The following is a 27,993-nucleotide window of genomic DNA, read 5'->3' as shown; positions in this document are numbered from 1 at the left end:
GCCTCAAACATTTGTCTTTCAAAACAGTGTTTTTGATGGCTCTCGCTTCAGTGAAGCGCATAGGCGATCCGCACGCGCTCTCTGTGAGCCCGGCGTGCTTGGAGTTTGGTCCTAATGACTCTAAAGTCATACTCAAACCTAAGCACGGCTATGTGCCGAAAGCCCTCAACACGCCTTTTCGGGCTCAGGTTATTTCCCTGGCTGCCCTGCCGGCATCGAGTGAGGAAGGGGACTCGAGTTTTCTTTGCCCTGTTAGGGTTTTAAGAGCTTATATGTCCCGCTCTGCTGTCTTCAGACAGACAGAGCAGCTCTTTGTCTCGTTCAGTGGACGTTCCAAAGGAATGGCTGTTTCGAAACAAAGTCTATCCAGATGGATAGTTGACGCCATAGCGCTGGCTTATACTGCCAAGGGCATTCCATGCCCGTAGGGAGTTAGAGCGCACTCTACGAGAAGCGTTGCTTCTTCGTGGGCTTGGTCCAGCGGGATTTCCCTACAGGATATATGTACGGCGGCAGGCTGGGCCTCTCCGTCTACATTTATCAGGTTTTATAACCTAGAGGTTCCCGCCTTACAGGCTAAGCTTTTGTCGGTGTAATCTGTTCAGCCGTCTAGTCAGACCACTGAAACCCATGCGCAATGCGCTACCGACTATCTTGGGCAGAACTGTGTAAGACCCACATTTCCCACATTAGTTCAGGTTCCCTACCCTGTCTATGTGATGTTATACTTGCGTCTGTGGACATGTCTATTCTACGACGCTACAGTATAGGGAATTAAGGCTCCCACCCTTATTCCCTGACTCTGTGTGAGTCAATCTGGTGATTATGCACTGTGTGCCTGAAATAGCCTCCGGTGATCAGTGTTTTTATCCCAGCACGCACGGCGTTTTGCAAGGGGTTCCCGTAGCGTTTTGATAAAACGCAGTACGAGAGAACTCTCGTAAGAGAACGTACTCGGTTACTAACGTAACCTCGGTTCTCTCTAGAAGAGGGAACGAGTACTGCGTTCTCTGCCGTGCGTACGGTTCACTCTGGTTCGCTTCGGCGATCAAAATCAAGTGAATCAGCCTTCTCGAGCTCCTTTTATAGAGGTAAGCCACGCCCGTTTCGGCGGGAAGTGGCGAGGAGGGCGCGAAGCGCCCTCATTGGCCTGACGTCATCTCAGGCCTCGCTCGATAGGCTTAAGCAGTTGCCGCAGAGCAGCCAATGAGCGAGCAAGCCGTCTCGCCATAGCTGACTGCTGCTGCCGCAACGCGTTTTACATATATGAAAATTAAAGGATAATTTTTTGCTTCAGTGTTTCGTGAAAAGAGACTTTTCCCGTAGCGTTTTGATAAAACGCAGTACTCGTTCCCTCTTCTAGAGAGAACCGAGGTTACGTTAGTAACCGAGTACGTTATCATGCGTTGGTGTGGATGCTAATATGATTATCTTTATCATTCTTGGTGTGAACTGGCCTTTAATTAATTAAACCACATAGCCTACTGTATATCACAAGTGAAACACAACCAAGCAACGACCTTCAACTTATCCATCTCTCTCTCTCTCTCTCTCTCTCTCTCTCTCTCTCTCTCTCTCTCTCTCTCTCTCTCTCTCTCTCTCTCTCTCGCTGTGTGTGTGTTCAGAATCGAGTACTTCTAGTTCTATGAAACACTAATAACCACATGATTTAATAAACAAGCTCCAGTGAAGTGATGAGCCAAGTACAGAACCTTAATAGTAGTCTCTTATCTTCTCTCTCACCCGCGCTCTCATTCCCCTGGCAGAGGTAATAGGCCTTGTTATTTGATCAGTTGCAATGACTTAATGACCAAAATGAGCTCTTTTGTATACGTCAAGGTCAGAGATGCTGATCGCCTTTAGAAGGGCTTGGTAATGCAGGCATTGCTATATAATTTTTCTAACCTTATATATTAAACTTTACTAAACATGAAGCCCCTACCATTTGTGCTGCGGACATGAATTAAATGGAATCATGTGAGATGTCAGATTCCATGACTCTGAACCCTTCGGCGCTCCAGCTGTATGGAGACATGAGGGTGGGCCATTTTGAGGTGGGGCAGGCAGTGTACAGAGGCCCCATGTGGGGTCCCAGAGAGCCCTGGGGGCCTCTGCCATATCTAGGCACCAGAATGTCTTAGATATATGGGAAGTTGTTTTGCCATCTCCATCATCATCATACTATAATTGCAATTAAAGGCATTTCCTTTAAATAAATTCTGTTTAAAAGCATCTTTTCTTGTTCTTTGTTCTCTCTTTTTCTCTATCTTCTGTTGTACTGTAGCCAGTGTTGCCAAGTCTGAGGTTTTCCCACGGAATTGGGCTACTTTTACACTTTTTGTCCTGGGTAGTTTTTATAATCTTTCTGCTGAAGCTGGTTGACCCTGAACGTCTTGCTGGTGTTAATAAGGCTAATAAAAGTTTGTGGTCATTTTTTAATGTTTTTGAAATAAGTTTTATCTGTTCACCGGTGCGAAATTGCATGACAATAATATTGTAAAATATAACACAGATTAAAATAACAGTTTTCTATTTAAATATATTTTAAAATGTCATTTATTCCTGTTATGGCAAAGCTGAATGTTCAGCATCTCCTGTCTTCAGAGTCACATGATCCTTCAGAAATCCTTCTAATATGCTTATTTGCTGCTCAAAAAACATTTCTTATTATTATCAATGTTAAAAACAGTTGTGCTGCTTAATATTTTTGTAAAAACTGTGATTATTTTTTCGGTATTCTTTGATGAATATAAAGTTGAAAAGAACAGCATTTATTAGAAATATAAATATTTTATAGAATTATAAATGTCTTTAATGATATTTTTGATTAATTTAATGCATCCTTGCTGAATAAAAATAAAAAATCTTTAAAAATAAATCATACTGACCCCAGATCTTGAACGAATGTCATTGCATCACACTGTATAACAAATTATTAAGGTAATTTATTTAGAAGAAACAAGAAAGACACCTTTCAAATGAAATGTATCACAAAAATGACTAGTTCAATTTTAAATGATAAAACAATAGATATGCTGTTCAAAATGAAGAAAAGTATTTACAAACTTTGTGTTTGTGATGCTTTAGTGGATCATCTTCATGGTTAATCTGATGAACATTTGTAGGATACCTGTGTGAACTTCATGCATTCACTAAAAAGTTAAAAAGCAGCAAAACACCAGTAGATTAAAAGACATTGAGCGTGTGTGTGTTGGTCTGTATGGAGGGCTCTCAGGAGGCCGCTGCTCTTTTATTTCGAGTGTGTTTTCTGTGCAGGTGTGTGGTAGGGTGCGGATCAAGATCACAGGGTTACTATGGTGCAACACCTGAGCTACGATACATCGTCACGGCAACAGAGGAGGACCTTTTCCTGCACAGGTCACCTCATAAACAACTTCACCCACTCCAGAAAACAATTTGTTCGCAAACGCAGTTCACTTCTCTGCTCTGAACGAGGTAAGGCACTTTTCTCTTAGCCAACAAACTTTAGACCACAGTTGATATTTGAAAGAAGGCTAATAATGACTTTTTTACATTTAAAATGATTCTGAACTGTCTTGCAAACAAAGGTATTTTGGTTGTGAGAGTATGGTACTTTGATATACTACATCATGGTACTGAATGATAATTAAATTCATGTGCTATAGAAATGCCATGACACCATGTCCAGAAAAATATCTTGATATTTTTGCAGTGTTTATTAGTGAATATGGCCACTAAATGGCAAGCTAAAAATGTAACCTTTAAGTTTGAAAGTCTTGCGTATAATGCATGACCAGCAGCGGTCGGGTCATGTCAGGTCAGGTAGGGTCGGGTCGGGTCGGGTCGGGTTGAACTGGACGTGTCTCTTCTCTCCGCTCCACAGGTGCTCTGCAGTAGTCATGCCCAGTAAACTGGAGGGAGCCATGGATGCGCTCATCACGGTCTTCTACAACTACTCGGGGAGTGAGGGAGACAAATACAAGCTCAGTAAAGGAGAGCTGAAGGATCTTCTAAACAGCGAACTCACCGACTTCCTCACGGTTAGCAATCAGAAATGGCAAAATCTGTTTATTCACACAGTCTCTGCTTTAGCTTGACCATTTGCATGGATCTTTCTAGCTTTTATCAGAATACAATATGTTATTGGCCCCAGGAGGCCGGCATTATAAAAACTGAATACAGCAAATCTTAATCCACACTGGGATATATATATATATATATATATATATATATATATATATATATATATTATCAATAAATACAAATAAATAAATGCAAGAATGTATATATATATATATTACATTTTGTATATATTTATTATTAAATAGAATTTATACTATATGCACATTTAGAAAATAAGTAACTATTTTATATATATATATATATATATATATATATATATATATATATATATATATATGTCTTGTTTACTTGCATAGACTGGCATCACAATGAATTTATAAACACGTGTTAAAAGTGAAAATGTGAAATAAGAAAATATTTCTATCTGACCTTAATCTTAAAAATAATGCCTAATGCAGTCAGGTTGATTCAGTCATATTAAAATATATATTTGTCTTTTTTTATTAATAAAACAAGTAATTTACTGTACATGTTACTGCAAAAAGTTACCTACCATAGAGCATTTTTCACAATCAAGATTTATATTGGATTTTGACAGTGTGTATAGAAATTTTATTACACTATGGGTAATTATGAATTCATTTGCAGCCTGTTTCTTGCAAGTATTAATGGGAATTGAGGTTCATTTTGGTTTCCTTATCAGCTAGGGAATTTAAATAATGTGAATTAAATCCTCTTTTGACCTCATGTCACATGAGAGCTGTTATATGAACGCAAACACAGAGAGCGAGAGGGAAATCTCTTGGCGTGGAGTTCAAAGCGCTTTCTTTCCATAACATCACCTCACTGACTGCTTAGTCAACCCTAAATAATCCTTTAATTACATCTTTTAATATTTAAGATCTTGACATCCAGCGCTCTTTTCATGTGATTGAGCTTTTGGTTCCGGCGTGTTGATTAGTGATAATGATTTGGTTAATTTTGCCATGAACTTTTCATCTTGTTTACTGTGTTTGCGTTGAATTCATTTCTTGTGTACACAGGCATGTAATTCCAGCTCACACACTGGGACAGACCACTTGGTGAGCTGGCTGCAAATCTGAGGAAGTGAATTAAATGAATTATTTCTTCCTCATCAGAAACATTATCGTTACATAAAACTAGCCCCATTCATAATTAGGAAACTTTATCTGAATCTCAATGAGACGAAGATCATGAAAACAGAGCTTGGGTCACACACTGTCCTGTTCCCTGTACCATGATGGTAGTTGAACAAACTCAGGGTTACAGGATTAGTTTCGAAAACCAAACCAAACCAATCCAACCAGGCTTTGTTGGCACCATGATGCTGATCGGGCTTTGATCCTGAGTTTAGGTGTGACATCATAGCGAACAGCCTATCACATGCTGAGAAAGAGTGAAACTGCGATTAATTTCTCGCGAGAGAAGCAGCGCGATTCACTTCTCTCTTCTGCAGAATAGGGCTGTCACTTTTGTGAAAAAATCCTGTTCGATTTTTGAGACATAAGTGTTCATTGAATCGATTGTAAAATCGATTATCCAAAAGACGTTTACATTTTAAACGCCAAATATGGTCAAATCCACGGACAACTAACAGGCATTAGGACGAACGTAGAGAGGGCGCTTGAGACGCGTACAAGTCAGCAATATTCCTGATGATTTATTGGCGTGAAGTTTCGTGCACAATGACAAACAGGAGAGCAACATTCTCGAAAAACAATAAGCAGAGTGGACTGCCATAACATCAATGACAAACATTACTGCAGGCTTTAACATGGCTGTGTTTACCATTAGAAATGTCAAACAAATTTCGCCTATGTAGGCGATTGTAGACCGTTGCCCGAATCTGTATTTGTATGCATGAGACTGTCTGAATACCGGCAGAATTCACATTTTTGTTGTAAAAAGAGACACATTAGTATAATTTGCAGAAGTATAATTTGCTGTTATGTGTGTTTGTCAGAGCCTGCAGTTGCTGTGTGACGCGTGTTCGCTGCGGGCGAATCGTGACGAGCTGGACGCGCTCTGAGAGAAGACCGTTAAAATCGATTCCCTATTTTCGTTTTCGAAACTTGTGTTGGTTGGTCCGATCGATTGTGCAATCGATTTTCGAACGTAAAGTGACAGCCCTACTGCAGAATATTACAAGATTGAAAAAATACTAAGAATTTAAACAATTTACAGAGCAATAAGAAAATAGCTGTCTATGAAAGAGGACAACTAAAAGGAAAAAGTCTTGCTATATCAGTGCAAGTTAAAGTTGTGAAGTTAATTTATACAGTTGATGAAGTTATAGAGAGAATTGAACATTTAAGCTCAAATGTAGTCATTTTACAGCTTTATCTATTGATTTTAAAGCATATTTATATTACCTTCATTTATTTATTCATTTAAACTGTGCATAATAATAATTGATCAACTAAAATTGTACATGTGATCGATTAAAGCTACAATATGTAAGATTTTTGTAATAAAATATCCAAAAATCACTTGTATATTTACATATATTACATATATTCACACATATATTTCCTGCAGTTGTGTAATATCCCTAAAAGTTCCCAAAGATGTTTAATTTCAGAGAAATTCCCATTTTAAATAATGGCTTGTCCCTGTCGCCCTGTCCCACTTGTCGCCTGTCAATGACTTTATGTCCGCGTTATCTCTGGTTTCCGCTCGTACTGCCGTAGTAACCATGGCGACAGACGTGGACAACTACATTACGTCTAGCGGCACGCTCACGATGTTGTTGTTTCGTTCAAACATCATGGACCATGGCAAGCAGACTTTGGGACAAAAGGAGAGCTAAAACGAGGATCAATATCAGCGTGGCGTTTTCGAGATGCCGAGAGCTCCACGTCCGTGACAAACTTCGGCAGAGATGCGCAAATGTACAGTAAACTAACCAATGTCAAATAGCTCAACATGATGAAATGTTAGAATATGATCAGTCTGTTATTCTAATGTTGATCTATTTTACTGCTAGTCTCATACTGACAAACTAACACATAGCATAACATTATAACTTTCAACACACTCAAATGCAGTTTAGTGTGATAGTGTAGACCAAGTGAAACAGCGCTGCGTTACCTCACAAGTTTCATTCGTCTAATAAACTGACCTGTGTGAGTATTAATCCAGCACTTGCGGGTAAGTTAGTTCGGTAGAATGAAATGTCCTTATTCCTTTATATCCGCGGGACTCGCTGATATCAGTCTCTCATTAGCAATCGCGCCCTGCTTCATACCACAGTCATGTTAAAAACATCATTGTATTCACTCATCCATAAACATTATTAGATCCTTCGGCATGACGACAAGTTCCATAATTCCGCTTATGTATCATCAACCGACGCCTTTGTTATTGTAAGAGGTTAGCTTAGAGTAAAATTACATATTGTAGCTTTAATGCAATTACATCAGAAGTAACTGTTTTAATTACAGAAAAATTAAGAGTAATCCCTTACTTTACTTTATCAAGGGAAAAATTATTAAATTACAGTAATTGATTAGTGAAAAGGAATGCCTTCCACCCAACAAAGAACGCATTCAGATCATATTTCACACCAAAAAAAAAAAAAAAAAAAATAGTAATGTTTAAATTATTAAAAATAAATGAATGAAGGAAAGCCCTATTTTTTGACCAATTTTAGTTTTTTGGGGGGCATTATTTTCATGACGTTTTCCCCTAAAATATTCATTATCCTGATGCAAAAATCTCCAATTTTCATTACTGTAATGCAAAAATAAATGAATAGATAAATACACATGTATCTATACTGTGTATGCGTATATATATATATATATATATATATATATATATATATATATATATATATATATATATATATATATATACAAAGTGATTTCAATAAATGATGCTAATTTATACTAATTTAAATAAAAAAATACAGTTGAATGGAACTGGAAAAAGTAAAACTGAAAAGTAGAATGTTATGATTGCATTATGATTATGGGGACAAATGAGCATAATTGTCATGCAAATAATGTCTCAATGCAACCAAATTTGAGTGATTCAAAAACAGTTTTTTTTTCTTATGTAACATAATTATTCATTTTCTTCATTTAATGTTTTGGGTGAAATATGAGCTGGACGTGTTTTCATGAGATGTGGGTCTCAGCTGTGTACGCATCATCAGAAGGAGGCTGTTGCTTACGCATCATCAATTACTGGCTGGAACACAGCCCGATATAGATTCTCACCTCTCCCTCGCCACTACACACTCGCTCTCTCTTTCTCTCTCTCGGGAGTGTGTACTGTAACACTAGGAGGCAGAAAGAGTAATGAGTGAGATGTTAAACTGTGTCTGGTGGCATAATGTGTTAACCGCACACACACAGAGATAGTCAATCATACAGTGTAGCCACAGGCTGATGGACTTTGATGGTTTGATCACGGCTCAATGGTCACCAGAGCCACTGCTGGGATGGGCGTATGGGTTCATGTGGAAATATTGTCAGGATAGATGGACATCCATGAGACTGATCTGATGATTTTTTTTTTTGGATGGTCTGAAAATGGTCTATTGCAACAGGATCATTGACATATAAGTTAGAGTTGGTGCTCAAATCAAAACAACCTTAAGCAATCTTCGTACGAAAGCAATACATTTTAACAAGAAGTCCCTATCAGAGTGTGTGTTATGTTATTGTCCCCAAGAGGCATGTAAAGGCTGAATACAACAAATCTTAATACAGACTGAAAAAAACTTGATCAGACCAAAAAGACCAGATCAGTTGATTTGTAAATGCACAATATAAAACTGATATATTACATGATGTGCTGAGTTGTTTTGTTTATCCTCTGTTTGTTTAGTCTCAGAAGGACCCCATGCTGGTGGAAAAGATCATGAACGATCTGGACTCCAACAAGGATAACGAAGTCGACTTTAACGAGTTTGTCGTGCTGGTGGCGGCGCTGACGGTTGCGTGCAATGACTTCTTCCAGGAACAACAGAAGAAGAAAGGCAAATGAAACGGATGCATGAAAGTCCCTGCATGTGTAATGCTCTATGATGCATTAAACCATTTGTTATGAACCATTTTATCAGTCCTCTTGTCCTTAATGTTAGCAGCTGTCATTTCCTTGATTTCTTTCCCTGAACATTAAATAACATTTTTATATAAATTTCATATTCTACAGGCAAACGATAATAATAGTTCTGATAGTGTGTAGACGTCTCTGTGAGCTCTGCTTCTGTGTTAGTCTTTTTTTCATTTGTTAAATTATTAAAGTCACCATGAAATCAAAAATGGATGATTCTTGTTTTGTATTGCAGTGCTTATTATAAATGATTTATCCGTTTACATCTTTATTTTTTTTTAATTCATGTGCCCTTGTACATTTAATCAAAATAACTTCCCCTCCCTCTTGTAGCCAGCAACATTTCTCTGTCTCTGATGATGTGTTTACTGGTGTGAGGGCGGGGCAACCTGTCACTCACATGAGATCCACCAATAGCAAACCACAAACAACCAATCAATTCCCAATGGACAAAATGAAGTCCATCCCTACATTTATTCTTGTTTGAGAAGAAGATATTTGTAGGGAAGAAAAGACTATCGCAACTTCTTTAACTGTAGTGTGTCCAGTTTTTAAAAAATATATACAGTAATTTACTTGTACGGATTTTTCCAAAAGGAGTTAAAGGGATAGTTCACCCAAAAATGGAAATTCTGTCATTATTCACTCATCCTCATGTCGTTACAAACCTGTAAGACTTTCAGAACACAAATGAATCTTTTAAATGAAATTTTCTATTCAGAAAAATTTGGCTAACCTACTCAATTCATATGGATTAGTTTTACGATCTCTTTATGAACTTTTTGTAGTGTCAAAGTGGTAGTTGCTTAGCTGTCAATGGAGGGACAGAATTCCATCAAAAAGAGCCTTATTTGAGTTTCGAAGATGAACTGAAGCCTTATGGGTTTGGAGCGACATGAGGGTGAATAAATAATGGCAGGTTTAATTTTGAGGTGAACTATCGCTTTAAAAATTACAGCTGAAATGACACACTGGAAATGGAAGGTAAATTCAAGTACATTGCGTAATGGATTGCATGACAAATTGATGTGTGCTGTTGTTCTTTTTCACATAATTTATATTGTGTTGTTCACAGAAGAAAGTCATAAAGGTTTGGAATGGCATGAGGGTGAGTAAATGATGAGATGATTTTCATTGTTGAGTGAATTATGGAGTTTGGGACGTCTGTATGGCAGGGATGTTGTTCCGGGAAGAGTATGAAGATGATGTTGCTCCAGGAACACATCCTATTTTATCACCCTGCTATCTGCTCTATAAAGTTAAACTGTGCACTAGATGACCATGTGTTGCAGTTTACAGTCCATCTTAAAGTCTGGAAGTGTCATCAGACAAAAGGCATGCTATTTACCAGAAGTCTTGTTTGCCCTCAAAACACCGCTGTGCTTCAGTAACAGCTTCAGAAACATTTCATTTCCGTTGCCTGTCCCTCAACAGTACGCTTCATCCTCTCTCTATAGAGCACTTGATATTCTCTCCAGAGCTCAGCTCACTGTGTGACGCATTCGCCGTCTGTATCCCATGCATTATCAGTGAGAAGTGTGGCGTGTTACAAAAGAAGCTCGCTGTGTAAAATGTCATTTTAATTAACAAACAAAATCCTTTAATTGAATTAAGTCATTAATGGATAAGAGAGTTAAGACTTAAAATACTTTTTAGTGCATTAGTACATTTCCAGTTTTCCATTTCTGTCTGTCTGTCATCCATCTATCTATCTATCCATCCATCCATCCATCGTCCTGCACCAACTTTCAATAGTCAATGTCAACAGATGTAAGCAAGAGTAACCAAACATGTATAAATAATTCCATGTTAAATACAATGTAGGCCTACACTTTATAGACTTTAAATAATAAAATAGTATTGTATATATTCATAAAATTGTGTTTGAACGTTGTTGTTAGAACAGACCTATTTAGTCAGAGTGTGGCAGAGTGTGAATATTTTAGTATTTTGCTACTACTGTTTACATTAGCCTATAATTCACTTTCTCTTCATATTTAGGTTTCACTGTAAAGACACTCCTGTAAAAGAGACTTGTTTCTGGAACTCGCTGCTGTCAATTAAAGGTTAAACCGTCTGCGTTTGACATGCTTCCTTCCCAGTTTGTCCTCCGTCCTCTTTGACTGGAGTTCACTTCTGGTGTCTTCTAACGGACGGTTAATGTTTCACGCTTGGGAGTGCTTGTGATGTCGGCGATGATGCGATGTGATGTAAGAATGATACACGACCTCATTTCCAGGTGCTGTCAATCAGCCTGGGTATTTTTATAAAGGACAAATGAAGATCTCAGCAGAGGAGCGTGACTGCAAACCTGAGCGCGGAGACACGACCTGTAATATCATGGTTCATTGTGATGAACTGCCAGTATGCTGCTATTTATGAAACGTCCTTCAGTGGCCGGACGATCAGTGATACCTGAGACTTTTCAGACAAATAATAAATAAATGCTCCTCGAGTGCACATTCTCTCTCTCTCTCTCTCTCTCTCTCTCTCTCTCTCTCTCTCTCTCTCTCTCTGTCCTTTTTCTTTGGATAAATCAGTCGTGATTGACAGTGATGGGTAAGATGTGATAATTATCTGTTGTCTCTTAATGGCTTCTAATTCTATTTGTGATTCATCATTGCCTCTTGTTTTTCTCCCCCTTCCATTTCTATCCTCTTCCATTACACCTGAGTGGAAGTCTTGCTGAGTAAATGGCCTATTAATGCCTTAATGTTGGTGTTTTGATAGTAGTACATGTTCTCTATTATGTGTAGAAAGCCTCTTGCATCAGTTCATTTCAGGCAGGGTCATCAAGGTTTGTTTATTAAAATGTTCTATTCAAAATGTACAGACGTAAACTTCATCCAAAACATCCGGCAGCAAAATCATTAACAAAACCTTTGCATTTTGTTCTAACCACAAGTCTGGTTAGTCTGCCGGCTGATTTAGGGGGTTCACACATGGTAGATTTGGTTTGATTAAAATGAACCCTGGTACGATTGCTCAGTTAATGCGGTTCATGGTAATACAGTGTGAACTCTTAACATCCTCTTAACACCCTGACCTGGTGCACACCAAACAAGCAGACCGAGAACGCTGAAAATGTGGGTCTCAGTCCACTTACAAACAAACTCTGGTGCGGTTCAAATGAAATATGAACACAACATGGACCAAAGACATGTAAACTAACCAAAAACGGGACATGATGCCACAAATTGCAACCCTTAAAAGGACAGAATTTTCACTCATATCATTTTTTTCTTGTCATAGTCGGGATATTGCCCGTCACAGTTCGGTACTAGTGCCCTAGGGTGAACACATTTTAAGTACCCCCCCCATACAACTCGCATGCCAGTGCAACAAAATTCTGTGCAATATGTCAGTTCCATTGTTTTGTCTCATTCCAATAACAGCCTTTATTAAACTTTACCTACTCAGAACAGACACTAGAATAATCTCAGGAACAAAAATTACACCATACATTAATGACAACCGACATGAAGTAACAGAAACACAGGGCTTAAATACACTGAGCAAACAAAGGGAGCCAAATGAAATGCAGGTGAAACTAATCAGTAACTAGGGCATAATCAGTAACCTAAATCAGTAAACTAAATTACAGGGAACCCCGGTTTCACAGACAAAGCTGTAAGCCTATCCCAGACTAAAATGCATGTTTGAGCTGTTTTAACTGAAATCAACTTGATATACTGTATCTTAAAATATGTCAGTGCCATTGTTTTGACTCATGTCTTCATAGACATGAAACTGCTCTTTTAATTATATCCAATAAATGATAAAAAATGGCATAAACGATTCTTGAAATGATCAAAGTATTTCAAGGGAGAAGGTTACATTAAAAACGTACACTGTAAAACATGATTGTTGGTTAAAATGAAGGTGATTGGTTTAATCAACAGAAACAGAAAATATTATGTTATCTGAACCACATTAATTATTTAAAGCTGCAGTCTTTAACTTTTAGCCTTAGCTCGATTCAAAACGGTAAGCTTGTAATAATGTTTTTGATCCCAGTGGTACTGGTGGATTTCCGCGGGAAATTCGAGGATGTTTTTGCGTCATTACATCACATCTGTACACAAAAAAAAAAAAAAACTAGAGCTTAATTTAACATTTTGTATGACATTGTTGTTGAACAAGGTAATGGACTATTAAGTTTATGTGATTCGAATGTAAATTTAAAAATATATATGAATACGAATCACATAAACTAAAAATGGTCCATTCCCTTGTTCTATTAAGATTTACACAAAATTAAACTCTTTTTTTATTATTCTTAATCAATAATATGAATAATATGTAAGGATTAAATCAGTTTGATGGAATTTTACTATACAACTGAAATTTGTAAATCTTAAAAAAAGTGTACATTTTCACATTAGACGTTGAATTTTGTTGTTGAACTATGGTCTATATAGTATATAATGCAATTACATTAAAAGTAACTGTAATTAAATTACAGACAAATTAAGAGTAATCCCTTACTTTATCAAGGAAATGAATTACATAGTAATGCATTACACCTAACATTGGTTCTTTATGATGAACCCTTTTCAGTATGCCATAAAAATGTCCCTCTCTCAATTTCTAAATTTCATATAATGCTATAAAAGAACCATGAATACCATGGTTTCCTAATTCCATTAAAGAACATTAAGAAGAATCATAAAAGAACATTTAGGTTCCAAGAACTCTTTTCAGTTCCTTATGATGACATTAAACAACCATTAGGCTATAGAACAATTTTGCTTTTATATGTTGCCATAAAAGAACCACAGATGGATTGTATGGGTTCCATGTGATGCAACATGAACCGTTTTCATGTCATATGACACCACAGGGGAACCGACTCAAATTAGTGTTTTTTTACACCACGCAGAATGGTTTCTTTATTGAACCCGCGGTGCTAAGAGCCATTCTTTCACCACCGTGCTCTGGGTGTAATCCTGCTGGTTTTGTTGCTGTTTCAGGTCGTTCATCGAGGCTGCTATCAGTGAATGAGTTCGGGGAGATGGTGTCTGAGATTAGACCTCTTCTCAGACCAGCTGTCTGCAGAAGAGAGATGCTCGCGTCAACAGCGGCCTTCACAAAGACAAATCCAGCCCTGTGAAGCTCCGTCTGTTTACCAGTGACAACGATAAGAGAAAACTAGACGAAACAAGGACGAGGAGAGGAAGCGATTACGCCCCCCTCTCGTCATCCTTCCCACCGAACCTGCCATTTATCACCGGGCTCCACAGACACAAGGGTCAAAGAAAGAGGAGGAGGAGAAGTCACGGTGTGCGTTTAATGGGGAAAAAGAGAGGTGCGCGGAGGAGTGTGTGCACAGCCCCATTAAAACTCCACTCCGAGATCCATTTCCGGCGTGTTCCCACAGGATAATCACAATCACCACCCTTCATTCGGCCTTATCTGAGACACTTTTAGACACTTCCTTATCTCTCCTCGCACACTCCCTCCACACCTCCACTCCTCCGTCAGGCATTGCGTCACTCCCACCATCCACCGACTCTTCGTTAGAAGTGAGTGATATGTCGGAGAGCTGGGCGGTTTCATCCATCTTGCCCACGCCCATCCTTCCGGACATCTGTAATCTGTTTTAGACCTGAGTTATGGCCCGCCGCTCTATCTAAAGAAGAGCAGGGCCTGGTAAAACTCACTCAGCGGCCATACGCACACTAGACTGCACAGATGGGTCATTACGCTGTGAGAGAAATTGTATTTATAGCTGACAATAATGAGGATTATTCACTTACATGCTATTTGAAGAGCGGGCGAGCCCCCGTAGCTCACCGGTGGAAACGTCATCAGAGAATACGCAAGAACGATGTACCTGAGAATTACACTGAGATTGGAATATGGAATGAAAGTATTGATATGTATTATCTTCTCTTTTTAAAATAGGATTCTTTCTTAACCCTTTGGACCTTATTGTGAAATAAGTTCAGCTGATGTGATTTAAAACTATTCCTACATCAATTTGTTCGTGATATATATGACCTCTGACTTCGGAAACATAATTTATGCATGATTTCAGACTTAAATGTATTTCTTATGTGCAAGTATAAAAATGAACCTTAAGTTAATTGGCAATCAAATTTTATTAGTTTATTTTCAGATTCATCAGCAATAAAAAAAAAAGTTTAAACATTATTTTTCAAAGAAAATTTTATTCAGAAAGGATGCATTACATTGATCAAACAGTAAACCTTCTAGACATTTATAATGTTACAAAAAAAATCCATTTCAAATAATTGCTGTTCTTTTGAACTTTTTATTCATCAAAAACTCCTGAAAAAATAAAATAAAATATATATATCACTGTTTCCACAAAAATATTAAACAGCACAACTGTTTTCAATATTGAAATCCTACCAACATTAGTGTAAATATTTTTTTAAGCATAGTTTGATTGAAAGAACACTAAATGCTACTTTATAATTATGGCTTTTTCTTTACATATCAGTATCAACATATATCAATAATGTCTATACATAATCTCGACTATGCTATGCAATAAATATTAAATAATCTGGAACCAAAGTGTTTAAATATTACATATTACCCTGTGTCTATTTAATCTAAAATATTTTTAAACAAAAAATATATATATTTTTTTTTATTTAAATAAAATTACTGTCACCTGTTTTTCATAATTAAACCCTGTGTGTTCATTCACTCGTTGCGAAGTCTTGTTGGTGTTACACTGCATTTCTGATTGTTAATTCTGGTTTTCGTGTCATGGTCTTGATACTCTGCCTGTCTCGCTGGATGGTTTGCTCTTTGGCTTTGACCTTATGCCTGTTTTATGGATTACAATTATGGATTACACTGAACAAAGCTGCGTTTGGATCTCCAAACCGCGTCTCTGAGAAGCGCATGTAACTACCCAAAACATAAACTAAATTTCACTTCCAGTTTTATATTCTGTAATTGTTTTTTGTAAGAAATGAAATAAGAATAGAATTTGAGCTGAAACTGACAAATCTGAATCATGTGAGGTCTATGGATGAGATCTCCTCAACCCATGCATTTCCATCTGCCTATACCGAAGAAGCAGAAGATTTGTGTATGAATGCGCTGCAATTGACAACTTTCAAACGTCCTCTAAAGAAAACTTGTCAAGTGACGTGAGGATGATGAGTGTGACGAAGAGGATGACGCTCGTCTCTGTGGGGTTTGCCCTCCAGTGGCATGAGATGAAAGCGCTTATCAGCGCCAACAACGTCACGTCACCCTGAGTTAGTACCAGTGTCTTTCACACCTTTATAGACTTTCACAGCAGGTGGACAGTGAGTTTGTCATGCTGAAGCTAAACCACTCAGAAAGGCTTTGCATCACTTATGGGTCTCATACTCATACACGGTACAATCCCATTCTTTGGACATGAGCGGACATCACACCAAATATCCTTGAAAACACACAGACACACCTGAGGCTTAAGCGTCTGCTGCTTTCTCAGCAGGATTTTCAGAAGAACTGCAGTGATTTCTGAGGAGCAGATTGGTATTTGTTTAGCAAAAGCATTTGATTTCTCATTCAGCTAAAGGAAGACGTTCACCCTTCCTCTACATTGAGGTGTTTTGGTGGTGATTCATTAAAGGGGATTCTTGATTTGAAGGAAAAGTTACAAAAACAGATATCTTTAATTATTTTCAAAGGCTTAACTCTCCTGCCTTACCAGATTCTTTGAGTTTCAGGAGAATCAATATTGTCTCAAACTGTACTCAGAGATCTCAATCTTTTTTTCAAAGTATCTACACTCCCATTCAAAAGTTTGGGGTCTGAAAGATTAGTTTTGATCTTTAAAATTAAGCAAGGATGCATTAAACGGATCAAAATTACTGTAAAGACAGTTATGACGTTGCAAAATGCTTTCTATTCATCAAAGAATCCTGAAAAAACGGTTTCCTCAAAAATATGAAGCTGCAAGTTTTCAACATTGGTAATAATCAGAAATGTTTCTTGAGCATCAAATCAGCATACTGTATTAGAATGATTTCTGAAAGATCATGACACTGAAGATTTATACTGAAAAATCAGCTTTGCGTCACAGGAATCAATTACATGTAAACATATATTCAAATAGAAAACAGTTACATTAAATTGGAATTTCACAATATTACACTGTAAAAAAATTGCTGTAGTTTTGCAGCTGTTTGCCAGTAACTTACTGTAGATTTAAATTTATGTTATTTACTGGCAACAGTTTGTTCAAAGTTAAATGAACATTAAACATTAACAAGTCTTTGTCTTTAAAGAATAAAATTATAAAATAACAATCTAATGCAAAGCATTCTGGGAACCAGAAATCTTCATCAACCTTTTTCTGTTTTTTTCCTTCAGATTTTGGTTCCCAGAATGCTTTGCATGAGGATGTTATTTTAGTTTTATTCTGTAAAGATAAAGACTTGTTAATGTTTAATGTTCATTTAATTTTGAACAAATTGTTGCCAGTAAATAACATCAATTTAAATCTACAGTAAGTTACTGGCAAGTAGCTGCCGGTAATACTGTAATTTCTACAGATTTTTCTAACAGTGTACTGTTTTATGTTTAATCAAATAAATTCAGGCTTGGTGACTCCTTTCAGAAATATTACTAAATATTTCAGACTCCAAACTAATGGTGTACATGCAATCCATTCCATTTTAGTGTTATGGCAGCAATTTTCTCATTTGTTTCTGTTTTTATTTCTTTTAGCAAACACATCTGAGACAAAGAGGATGTTTAAGAGCGTATAATGTGTTGCATTTGTGTGTGCTCACTGCGGTTTAGACACAAACTTTATTCCCCCAGTGACTCAGATAGGAAGATGCAGCTTACCGCACCGATAAGAACACAATGAATGTTCCTTCATTCAACCGGCAGGAAAGAGTCGGTGTGTTACTGTTTGCTTATATGTGTGTGAGTGTGTGTGTAAGGATATATGTGGAGGTGGAGATACGAACAGCAAACAGGGATATAAACAGAGAAGCGTGCACGACCAAGACTGATAACCTCAGATACTGCAGAAAACAAGCTCTGCATCCCCAAAAAACCAGCAGCAGTGAATTTATCCATGCAGTCGATCGCACACAGATTTCAATAGTGGACATAAATAAATCCTTAAAATAGTGTTAGCTTACAAAATTAGGCTTTAAATGATAAAGAACTAACTGATACAAAATCTATAGTCATACAAAAACATGTTCACACCAATATCACAAGGGAAAAAATTAAGAAATTATATTTTGCAGCGTATTTTATGTAAAATACAGTCATTTTTTGCTAGTTCCCAGCAGTGGATTCTATAATGTGAGATTTTACAATTGTTAAAATTTTCTGTAATCATGCCATTCTCTGTTCATTGAGCAGTGTTATTTTAGTATTATTTATATTTATTTATTATAATATTTTATAATTTTTTAATATTATACTATTTTCAATTAGCTTTTATTTATTATTTATTTAGTTAGCTTTTATTTTGGCTTAGCTTAATATTCATTTCAATTTCAACACTGACAGAAAGTAAAAAAAAGATATAGCATTTAACATAAAAAATACTAAATTTAGAATTATTATTGTAATGATGCCTTTTTAAATCTTTTTAATGCTAATTTATTTATTTTTATTTATTTTTTTATTCCCAGTGGTGATTCTCATTAAATTATCCACAATATATAGTAATGTTTTACTGTAAGTCTATATTACAGTAACAAAAATACTGTTTAATGGTTTGCTTTTAAGTAGAACACAGTTTCTTTATTTTAAAGTAAAATAGGCCTATAAATGTTAGATTTTTTTTATTTATTTATTTTTTGAGTTGAAATATGACCCAGACATGCTCTTCACTCTTAAAAATAAAGGTTATTTATTGGCATTGAAGATAAAACATAAAGAACCTTTAACATCCACAGAAACTTCCCATCACATAAAAGGTTCTTTATAGTGGAAAAGGGTTCTGTAGATCATTAAAATGTTCTTCACACTAAGAAAAAATGGTTGTTTTAAGAACTGTTCAATGAAGGGTTCTTTGGGGAACCAGAAATGGTTCTTCTACGGCATTGCTGTGAAACCCCCCTTCTGGAACATTTCTTTTTAAATGTGTTGACAGGTCCTGTGAGATCCACCCACATCTCTCTGCTTCTCCTCTGACAGTTTTTCTGTGGATTAGACGGCGAGACCTCTAATGGTGAGTTTCACTCTTAAAGAAGTGGTCTCTCATTACGGCCAAGCGTGAATATCTTCCTCGCACACGTGCAATAGGCTCTACGTCAAGAACAAATATGTTCTGATTGCCCTTTTCAGTCTCCCATCTCAGTGTTTTGAATCCATTAGGTAGACCTGCTACCCACAATACCTTACGGGGAACCGTGATTGCGGTGTGTACGTGACATCATTAACCCTGTGTGATAGCGTCATAGTGTTAACATTAGTGTCGATTGTTCCAGTCTGATAAACAGGATACGGGTCATTAGCCTAATCACACACAAATAAGGCCTCTTTTCATCTTTTTTCTTCTTTCTCTTTGTCCACGCAGCATCTCCTTGCATCTGTTTTGTGGTATTAGCCGGCTGAGAGCTCATGCTGAATTCCAGCCATTTTTATAAAATTGCCCTTTTAGATTCAAGATTTCTTTGAAATTAAGTCTTTTATAAGGCAAACCTCAGGACAAAGTTTGGTACATTCATAAGTACTGTTGTATCAGATGTCTCTCTGATCTCAGGGACTGAATGATTTCTAAGAGCAAACAAGATGAATTTGCAGAAGCTTGTGAGATGTGGTCAGGTGGTAGAACATCTGATTATTATTGTGCCTGCGTATCTGTCCGCTGACGTAAATGACATAATCAAATATTCTATAGCCTATAAAAACCTCTCTAATCAGATTCTTCAATGCTCATTTGATTCCCATCTTAGTTACGTGTGTTCGTTGTTGCTTAAACAGAGCAGAGTGAAGAAGCTGATGGAGGGAACCATCAGCTTGGGAACCAACTTTTTCTATGTAATATTTCAGTGTTTATTATAAATGATTTATCCATGTACCGCATTATTTTTTAAGTTCATGTGTCCTCGTAATGTTGAATCAAAATAACTCAGCATCTCTTCTCTTCTCTGATGATGTGTTTACTGGCGCAAGGGCGGGACAACCTGTCAATCACATGAGATCCACCAATAGCAAACCACAACCATCCGGCAATCCAATCAATTTCTGATAAGCAAAATCTAGACCCGCCCCACATTTAGTCTTGTTTGAGAAGCAATTTCACTCGGATATGTCACAATAGGGAAGGAGAGTCTATCACAACTTTCGTTTCATGCCGGCTTTAACAGACTCATCCCCAGACAGAGAGTGTTATTAACAAAATATAAGGGCAAGATCCCTTGAGCGCAGGTGATGATGCTGTGAAGTGACGCTTGAGTGATCAAGAATATTCCAATGTACTGTACAGATAAGCTTTCCTTTAATTCCTCTATCCTTATTTTTTTCCTTGCATCCTTTTTTTCCTTCGCATGGGGCGAGGGGGTGGAGTTAGAAAGAGAGGGAAGGAAGTGAGAATGCACATTTAAGACATGAGAAACACACTAGAAGTTAAAATTAAATGTTTTTAAGAAAAGATAAGGGAAAGGGGGCGGGGGTGTAGTGTTTAGGAAGAGTTTCTGCTGTGGTGTAATTTTGGTGGTTACCACTGTGGTGAAGAGTGGAGCTTGTGCTTAGGTTAAGAACAGGAATAACAACATTAGAGACAAACATTGAGTATGAAATTATTATTATTTTTTTACAGATATCATTCAACTGGGACTTTTCAATTGTTTGAGTTTACTTTCATAGTAACATTATGTTAAGAACATTTTCATTCAGATGTTTTAAAGCATAGTGATGGGAAGTTCGGATCATTTTACTACTCGGATCTTTGAGCCTCGTTCAGCAAAATTAACTAATCTTTTTCATTTCGTTCATTTCAGCAGAATATAATTGAAATGTTACATGTTAATAGCCAAATTCCCCAACACATCAACTTACGCAAACGTTGATCACATTTAGAATATGAAAAAACTATAATGCAGCCAAGGCCAAATTATGAGAAGAAGAAATGATTCATTAATTGCTTAGCTGGGTCTTCAGGACCCTTCAGGACCTTCCGGTTTTGAGTCATTCTTTCTTTTGTCATGTCACATCCCCATAAGCTGAAACTATGCAGTCTGTACCGGCAACAGAAGGAGTACTCTGGGTCAAGCCACAAAGCCCACCCTGTGGACTGCACGCCAAATACACATTCCCTTTAATCTATTCAATCATATGTAAGTGTGAACTGAAAGAAAAGAAAAAAGAAACGTGCACAAATGAATTGAAGATCTATAACATGCATTTATTTTCATTTCATGCGCACATTTTTAAATATAGAATGCAAGTCGTATGGATTATTTGTATGGTGTCTTTTTATTCTTTTTAAAGCTGAAAAGCCATGGTAACATGAAAAAAAAAATACTCAAAAATTATCAGGTCTGGAAACTGGTTTAAAGTTGCAAGCTTTCAGTTGCAACCCCAGATCATAAAGCTCTCAAATTCAGTTGTCATTTTACAGCTTGATTTGATAACTTTGACATGTTTTGCAAAAGGCTACTTTATGAGTGTGTTATTGTGAAACTCTGCTAGGCTGTGCTTAAACATCTCTCATGACGCAAGCCTCTCCTTCAATCTCAATATCTCTCTCCCTCTTTTTTTGTCTTTCTTGCTTATTCACACTAACAGTCCCACGTGTGGCAGTGGTGGTGTAATTTCCACTGTTGGCTGATTTCTGCGCTGATGTGCTCAGTAGGGAACTAGCGCAGCTGTGCTTACCTCTTTGCACGTCCTGCTGGGATTCTCAGTTCCTTATCAATTATTCTGCTAAACTCTCTCTGGAGCTCATGGTTCCGACCAGGATAATGTGAACGCCAACCTTTAATCAAGCGTGAGGCAACCCGTCTCATCAAATCCCACAGAGTTGTAGAGTTGTAGTTTCACACACACACACACATGCATGCACACACACACATATTTCATTCATAAAACATTCTGTATAAATGTTTCACACAACATATTAAATAGCCTAAACTTTTTTGTTGTTGTGAAGTTATTTTCTTGGTTTGTTTTTTTAGGCTACTAGATCTAGATCTATATAATGTCTTTATACATGTCGACACATGCGCTCTAGAAAGTTTCATCTTAGTCCAGAGTCTGTGCTATTTTTCTCCAGAAGTTATGACTGATAAAAATGTCTTTGTATTCTTTTAAACTAAAGTTGCAGACTGTATCTCAAAACCCCCTCACACAAGTGATTGTCAATGCGGGCGTCTGTTGTTGTTGCAGTCTCTGGTAATTTGTTGTTGTTCCGAATCTTTAATTTTGTTTCTACTGTGAAACAACAGCCCATGCAGACCAGTGTTGCCAACTTATGGAACAACTGATTAGTGCGAAACAAATTCAATGACCATGTGCGACCTTCGTGTACAAAATATGCACAGTTACAAAAATCAGGCAAACTATTCTGGTGGCGTACCCCACACCCCACACTTTTGGTCGATCGGATCACAAGTGGACAAGGGAGACACATACTCGTTTAAACCTGGAGTTTCAATCCGTCTCTTTTTTCCACTTTCAACCACTTCTGTCCTGATTTCTTCAAGGGGAGGGTCTATGGGATGGTAAATGTATGTGTTTTTACATATTTACATATGAACACGCCCGGAGATGAACATACGGAAAAGCATAAGGAGAGCATCAGCTTTAGTTTCTGCTCTGATAGCCACAACCAGTGTTAGACATCAGGAATGGTAAGAGAAAATTGTGCTTGGTCGAATGCGCTTTCGACTCAGGAAGTAGTCGATAGTGGACAAGCTCAAAACGTTTTAGACCCCGTTTAGCATCGTCCAACCAAAACGGATCTTCATACTAGGTGTAAACAGGGCCTAAAAGGCTGGTTTTAGAGGGTTTTTGGACACTTCTTTAGATGTTCAGACTGGTCTTAGCTGGTCACGCTGGGAAACCAGCTGACCAACCAGCTAAACCAGCTGAACACCAGCTTGACCAGGCTGGGAGACCAGCTTAAATCAGCTAGGACCACCCAACCATTTATTTTTTTTTTTTTAGCAGGGACAGTTTATATAACTGCACCTAAAACCTATTTTTAAATAGCAGTATTTAATTATAACTTTGGGTGAGCTATTCCTTTAAGTGTATACCACCACTTATTTTAGTGTCTGCGTCATGTTGGGGGACAGTAAAGACGTTGAGGAGACCTTGAAGACGCCTGGCGCATATACAAGAAAGACGTGTCCTCCATCATAGGACAGATTTGACAGGATAAGGCAAAGCTGAACTCCTCTGCAGTCGTGATGTGAGCAGTTTGTCAGCGATAATGACGAGCATCCGCAGTACAAGAGTGTATTGGTAAAACTTGAAACGATCTGTTTATTTAACAGTAGTGATTAATTGCAGTCCATTGAATTCAGGGCAGCAATTTTCATTAAAAGAGGCCCAACTGACTTGAGCTCATTAAAAGGTGTATCGTGTATCTTGTCTTGGCATGTACAGTTTAGATGAGTTTTAGGTGTGATTAAATTTTATAAAACAGCTCGTCATTCACATGATGCATCCTAGAGTCCTTTGACATTTTACTTTGCGTTCATAAATCAGCATTGATATTCTCAAGCAATCATTGCTTTTAGCACATAATGACCGCTGACATTGGGTAACAATTCCACTGTTTTAATGGCACTTAAAAAAAAACAATTAGCATTGCAATTCCATTAAATATGAAGCAAAAGCAATGTGTTTATATTCACCTTTTGCAGAGTATGTTCTGTCTTAATGGCAGGTCACTAAGTAATTTGTGACATAACTAGTTCAGATAATTTGCTTCACCTTACAAAATGAGTAAATGTGAGTGTTTTCTGGTGTAAAATTAGAAATTACTGTAACCAGAGTTTGCTTTGCTCATGTCGACTGATTTTATTACAAAAGTTCTTTAATACAGATAAATAAATAAAGACAATTACATTTTTCGTACATACTGTATTTTAATACTTGTGCAGTACTGCTCGCTAGATTCCAGTGTTTATTTGGGCACTGCAAAATGAAACATGCTGAACAAAACAGTGATGTGCACCAACACAAGTACATCTTTTATTTAACATCAGCCACAGATCTTACAAGTTCATTATATTAAAAAGAACAGAAGAGTCGAATGAAAAGATGAGGCAAAAAATAAATAATTTTTTAATAAGGAAAATATACAATAAGGGCTCAAACTGAAGTTAGTTTGGCAAGAGCAGGGAACAGAGAGAGAGAGTCTTATGCTCTTAAACACACATCTTCAACGCTGTTGCCCTTCATCTGCTGAAGCTCGTGGTGGCCCAGTAGCCGATATTGGAAACTAACTCGATTTACAAACTTCCCGCTCGACACCATTCTGACCACAGTGTTATCGCAGCCGACCTTCATTTGAGCTGAAGAGAGATAAGGAGAGGGTTATAAGATTCTTTGCACTCTAAATTGCACAGCACGAATGAATGATGATGCACGCCAGATAAAGAGAGAATTCTCACCTGGTCCATTAAAGGAGTAGCAGAGATCTGCCATAGGGAACATCTTGGAAGTGTCCATGCCGTTTCCACCCAGAAGCTCGACAAAGTCTCCAGAACCAGCACAGCCGAGAATGGACCGCTACAGATAAACCAGAAGTCTCAAACTCATTTTTTTTTTCTAATAGTTGATGTGAAGACACTGGTTTGAGTAAATGCTGTGTTTCTTGACCAGATATCAGATGTTTGCTCACCTTGAGATCATTGTGTTGGCCGAGATTGAGCTCTCCAATCTGGATCTCCACTGGATAGATAATGGAGAAACTGCAGTTCCTGTGCTGCTGTGGAATGACCATGGTGAAACTGCCCTCTGGGGTCTGAGAAACAACATTACAAGCTACAAAAAGAGAGAAATAGAGAGAGACAGATGGTTAACCATCAATATGTTACATGTTAAGCTTTGAGCAGGGCTTCTGCATTAGCCGTATTGCACCTTTGAGATAAAACCAAAACTCAAGTTTTTCAAGTACATTATTACTGAAAATGCCACGTTTAATATATATGTGTGTGTGTATTTCTGCGCATGTGCACTTACGGAACGGGTTGATGAGCTTGCGGAATGTTACTGTGAAGCTGCTTCCTGATTGGTGGAGTCTGAAGAACAGCATGGCGACATTCTGAGACGACCGTGTGATTGGTCGAGACACTCCGGTTTCGCAGTAATCAGAATAACGCTCGTACAGAGGGAGAGGATGGTCCTGTGAGCTGGGAAACTTCTCGCCCTTCATAACCCAGCCATCAAATACCTTCAAGATAAAAAAAAAAAAGTTTGTATTTAACAGCATTCTGTTCATCTCATCTACTGCATTCAGTGAAACATATTGTTCAAAGCTAATTAGTGGAGTACATTGTACAAGAAACTACAATTTTAGTCTTTCTACTTCAAAATAATTACCATTTCTTTGTAATAATTTGTTAAAGAGTGAAAATCGTTTCAAAGTAAATCCTACACCATTGTTTTTTTTCCGTTCAAGTTAACTGTGTTGAACTCATTTTAGTTTAGGTCAGGGGAAGTTTACATAATTCTCTTAAGTTCAACTCGACTGCATTTGCTTCAGGTCAGTTGAGTGCTAATAAATTATAATAAATTTCCACTCATTTTATGTCCATTTCATTGAACAGTAATTAATTCAGTACATTATCTTTAACGATATCCAATTTGCGTTTTTCAGTCCTATTAAACTGCATTTAATTGGGATAAACCTTGCTCAGTCTATGAAAGCTGAACTTGTACTCAGAATCTATGATGCAATTAGTTTGGAATTACTTATGCAGTTTTGCTCAATTGGATTTTTAATGATATTTTTTTTTAGAGTAGAATGTAATCAAGGTTGTTGGCTTAAAAGGACATCACATGTGATCTTTTGGTGCCCTGACTTAACCTGGCTTATAGTGTACGATTCACAGCTTAAACACGGTACAGATATCCACATAAACACACCCGCTGTTCTGTATAGTAAAGTAAGTGTCTGCACTACTATTACATTCCTTTTTGTGCTCAAAAACAACATGGATGTAAGGTATATGGGTGATGAATTGTGGATGTGTGAACATTTCACCTTTATGAAATCTCCTCCTCTGCAGTCGATGTTGACCGAATCATACTCAATGCTAATGATGTCACTAGGCTCGCCGATGAAAAACACAGCGCAGTTTAACTGTGGACGTTCTGCTGTAAATGTAAACTGGCCCTCTATGGCCACCATATCCAGACATCCTGAGAGACACGGAGGAAGATAAAGACAAGAAAAGGTGAAAGGGCTGAACCACATGAAAATATATACATAGTATTTGTGATGAATAACCACTATTTAAATATTAAGGAATGCCATAATGTGCTAGCACATCAATTCAGCAGTTAAAAATGTATTTATTGAAACAAAAATGAAGTCAAGATCATGAGACGTGTGGGGTTTTTTTTGGCAAATGAAATCCCAGAGGTTTGTCACTCACTCAGCGCTCTACGGTACACAAACTCCTCTGGTAACTCTCGCTTTAGTTCAGAGCTCAGCAAAGATAATAATCCTTCTGGGCTGATCTCATTATCCTGATAAAACAACAAGAAACAGGACATGGTAAAAAATAAGCAATATTAATACATAAGGATTGCATTTCAATCAGATGTGCTCAAGGCAATAACAATTTTAGGATTTTACCAAAAGGGTTGGAAAGAGCTCGGAAGTTTCATAAAAGGCTTTGCACATTATAAAAATAGAATAATATACATAAATATTTAATGCCAAAACATATGTGTACAGTAGAAAAGGACACTGAGGATCTATTTCTGCTTGATCCGACCCTTAAAATGACTTTCACTGGTGTCACCCAATGTAATCATCTTGAGTTAGTCACATAAAACAATATTTTTGCATTGAATCAAACCTCTCAATTTAGATGTTACCACATTAAAGAAATGTTTTGTTACCTGACAAAAATATTTTACAGCTACTCACAATGAATGGTATAAAAAAGTTGTACATGCACATCTTTATTTACAAATATTACATTACATCTTAGCCTATATAGCCTATTATAATATTATAATATACACACGTTATAAGGAATGTTGAAGGCCAAAGTACTAATATTAAACACACATATTGAGGTCAAAGTACAGGATATACACATGAAAAGTTGTAGAAAGCTACTCTAATGATTGTGTCTGTGTGTGTGAGAGAGAGAGAGAGAGGTGAGCAGGTGTCAATATCTCACCTGTATGTCCAGAAAGCGCGCGTGTCCCCGGAGAGCCGTGACGCTCAACAGGAGGAAACACAGCTGTGCGCGCGAAGTGCCCGACATCTCCGTGCCGTCTGTCCGCGTGGATTCGAGCAAAAAGAGAACAATTCCGAGAGCTCCCGAGCAGACTGTTCCTTTTATACCCCCTCACACAAATAGAAGAGGGGGGGCTGCCTGTATGGATCAATTGATGTGAGTCCGCGAGCTCGAGTGAGTGAGTGAGTGAGGGAGAGAGCGCATGACAGACGCCTAGTGTTTATTCTAGTTTTCCCTCTACCAATTGAATAGACTAGTACAAAGACTTAAGAAACTATTTATTTATTTATTTATTTATTTTTAATTGTAGGCATACTAATAAAATGAATTCTAATAGAATGCTAAGAAATGTAAAAATTGTGATTTTCCCATTTCCTCTAATAAGTAATAATACTGTTTTCTAGTCACTATTAGAATACATAGAATAACAATTAAAAAGAGAGACATAAAAAAGAGATGT

The 27,993-nt window shown here is 37.4% G+C and overlaps 2 protein-coding genes across 2 annotated transcripts; one reads left to right on the top strand and one right to left on the bottom strand.

Annotated features, from left to right (window-relative positions):
• Positions 1-3,881: 3,881 nt before the first annotated feature.
• Positions 3,882-9,081, top strand: s100z (S100 calcium binding protein Z; the record flags this gene model as incomplete). The annotated part of the gene is made up of 2 exons (XM_081389989.1): positions 3,882-4,022; positions 8,923-9,081. 2 exons carry the CDS (start codon positions 3,882-3,884, stop codon positions 9,079-9,081), a joined length of 300 nt encoding a protein of 99 aa, XP_081246115.1.
• Positions 9,082-24,177: 15,096 nt separating this feature from the next.
• crhbp (corticotropin releasing hormone binding protein) lies at positions 24,178-27,783 on the bottom strand. The gene is made up of 7 exons (XM_081390772.1): positions 27,474-27,783; positions 26,715-26,808; positions 26,321-26,478; positions 25,297-25,507; positions 24,956-25,098; positions 24,726-24,843; positions 24,178-24,626 (listed from the first exon to the last, which is right to left on the bottom strand). The coding sequence occupies exons 1-7, from the start codon at positions 27,558-27,560 to the stop codon at positions 24,472-24,474; spliced, it is 966 nt and encodes a 321-aa protein (XP_081246898.1). The 5' UTR covers positions 27,561-27,783; the 3' UTR covers positions 24,178-24,471.
• Positions 27,784-27,993: the final 210 nt, after the last annotated feature.

This window comes from Scardinius erythrophthalmus, assembly GCF_964197995.2.
Source record: "Scardinius erythrophthalmus genome assembly, chromosome: 17".
NCBI classification, from domain to species: Eukaryota; Metazoa; Chordata; class Actinopteri; order Cypriniformes; family Leuciscidae; genus Scardinius; species Scardinius erythrophthalmus.
The sequence above is the reverse complement of the archived record's forward strand: the minus strand, read 5'-3'. Positions and strand labels throughout refer to the sequence as shown.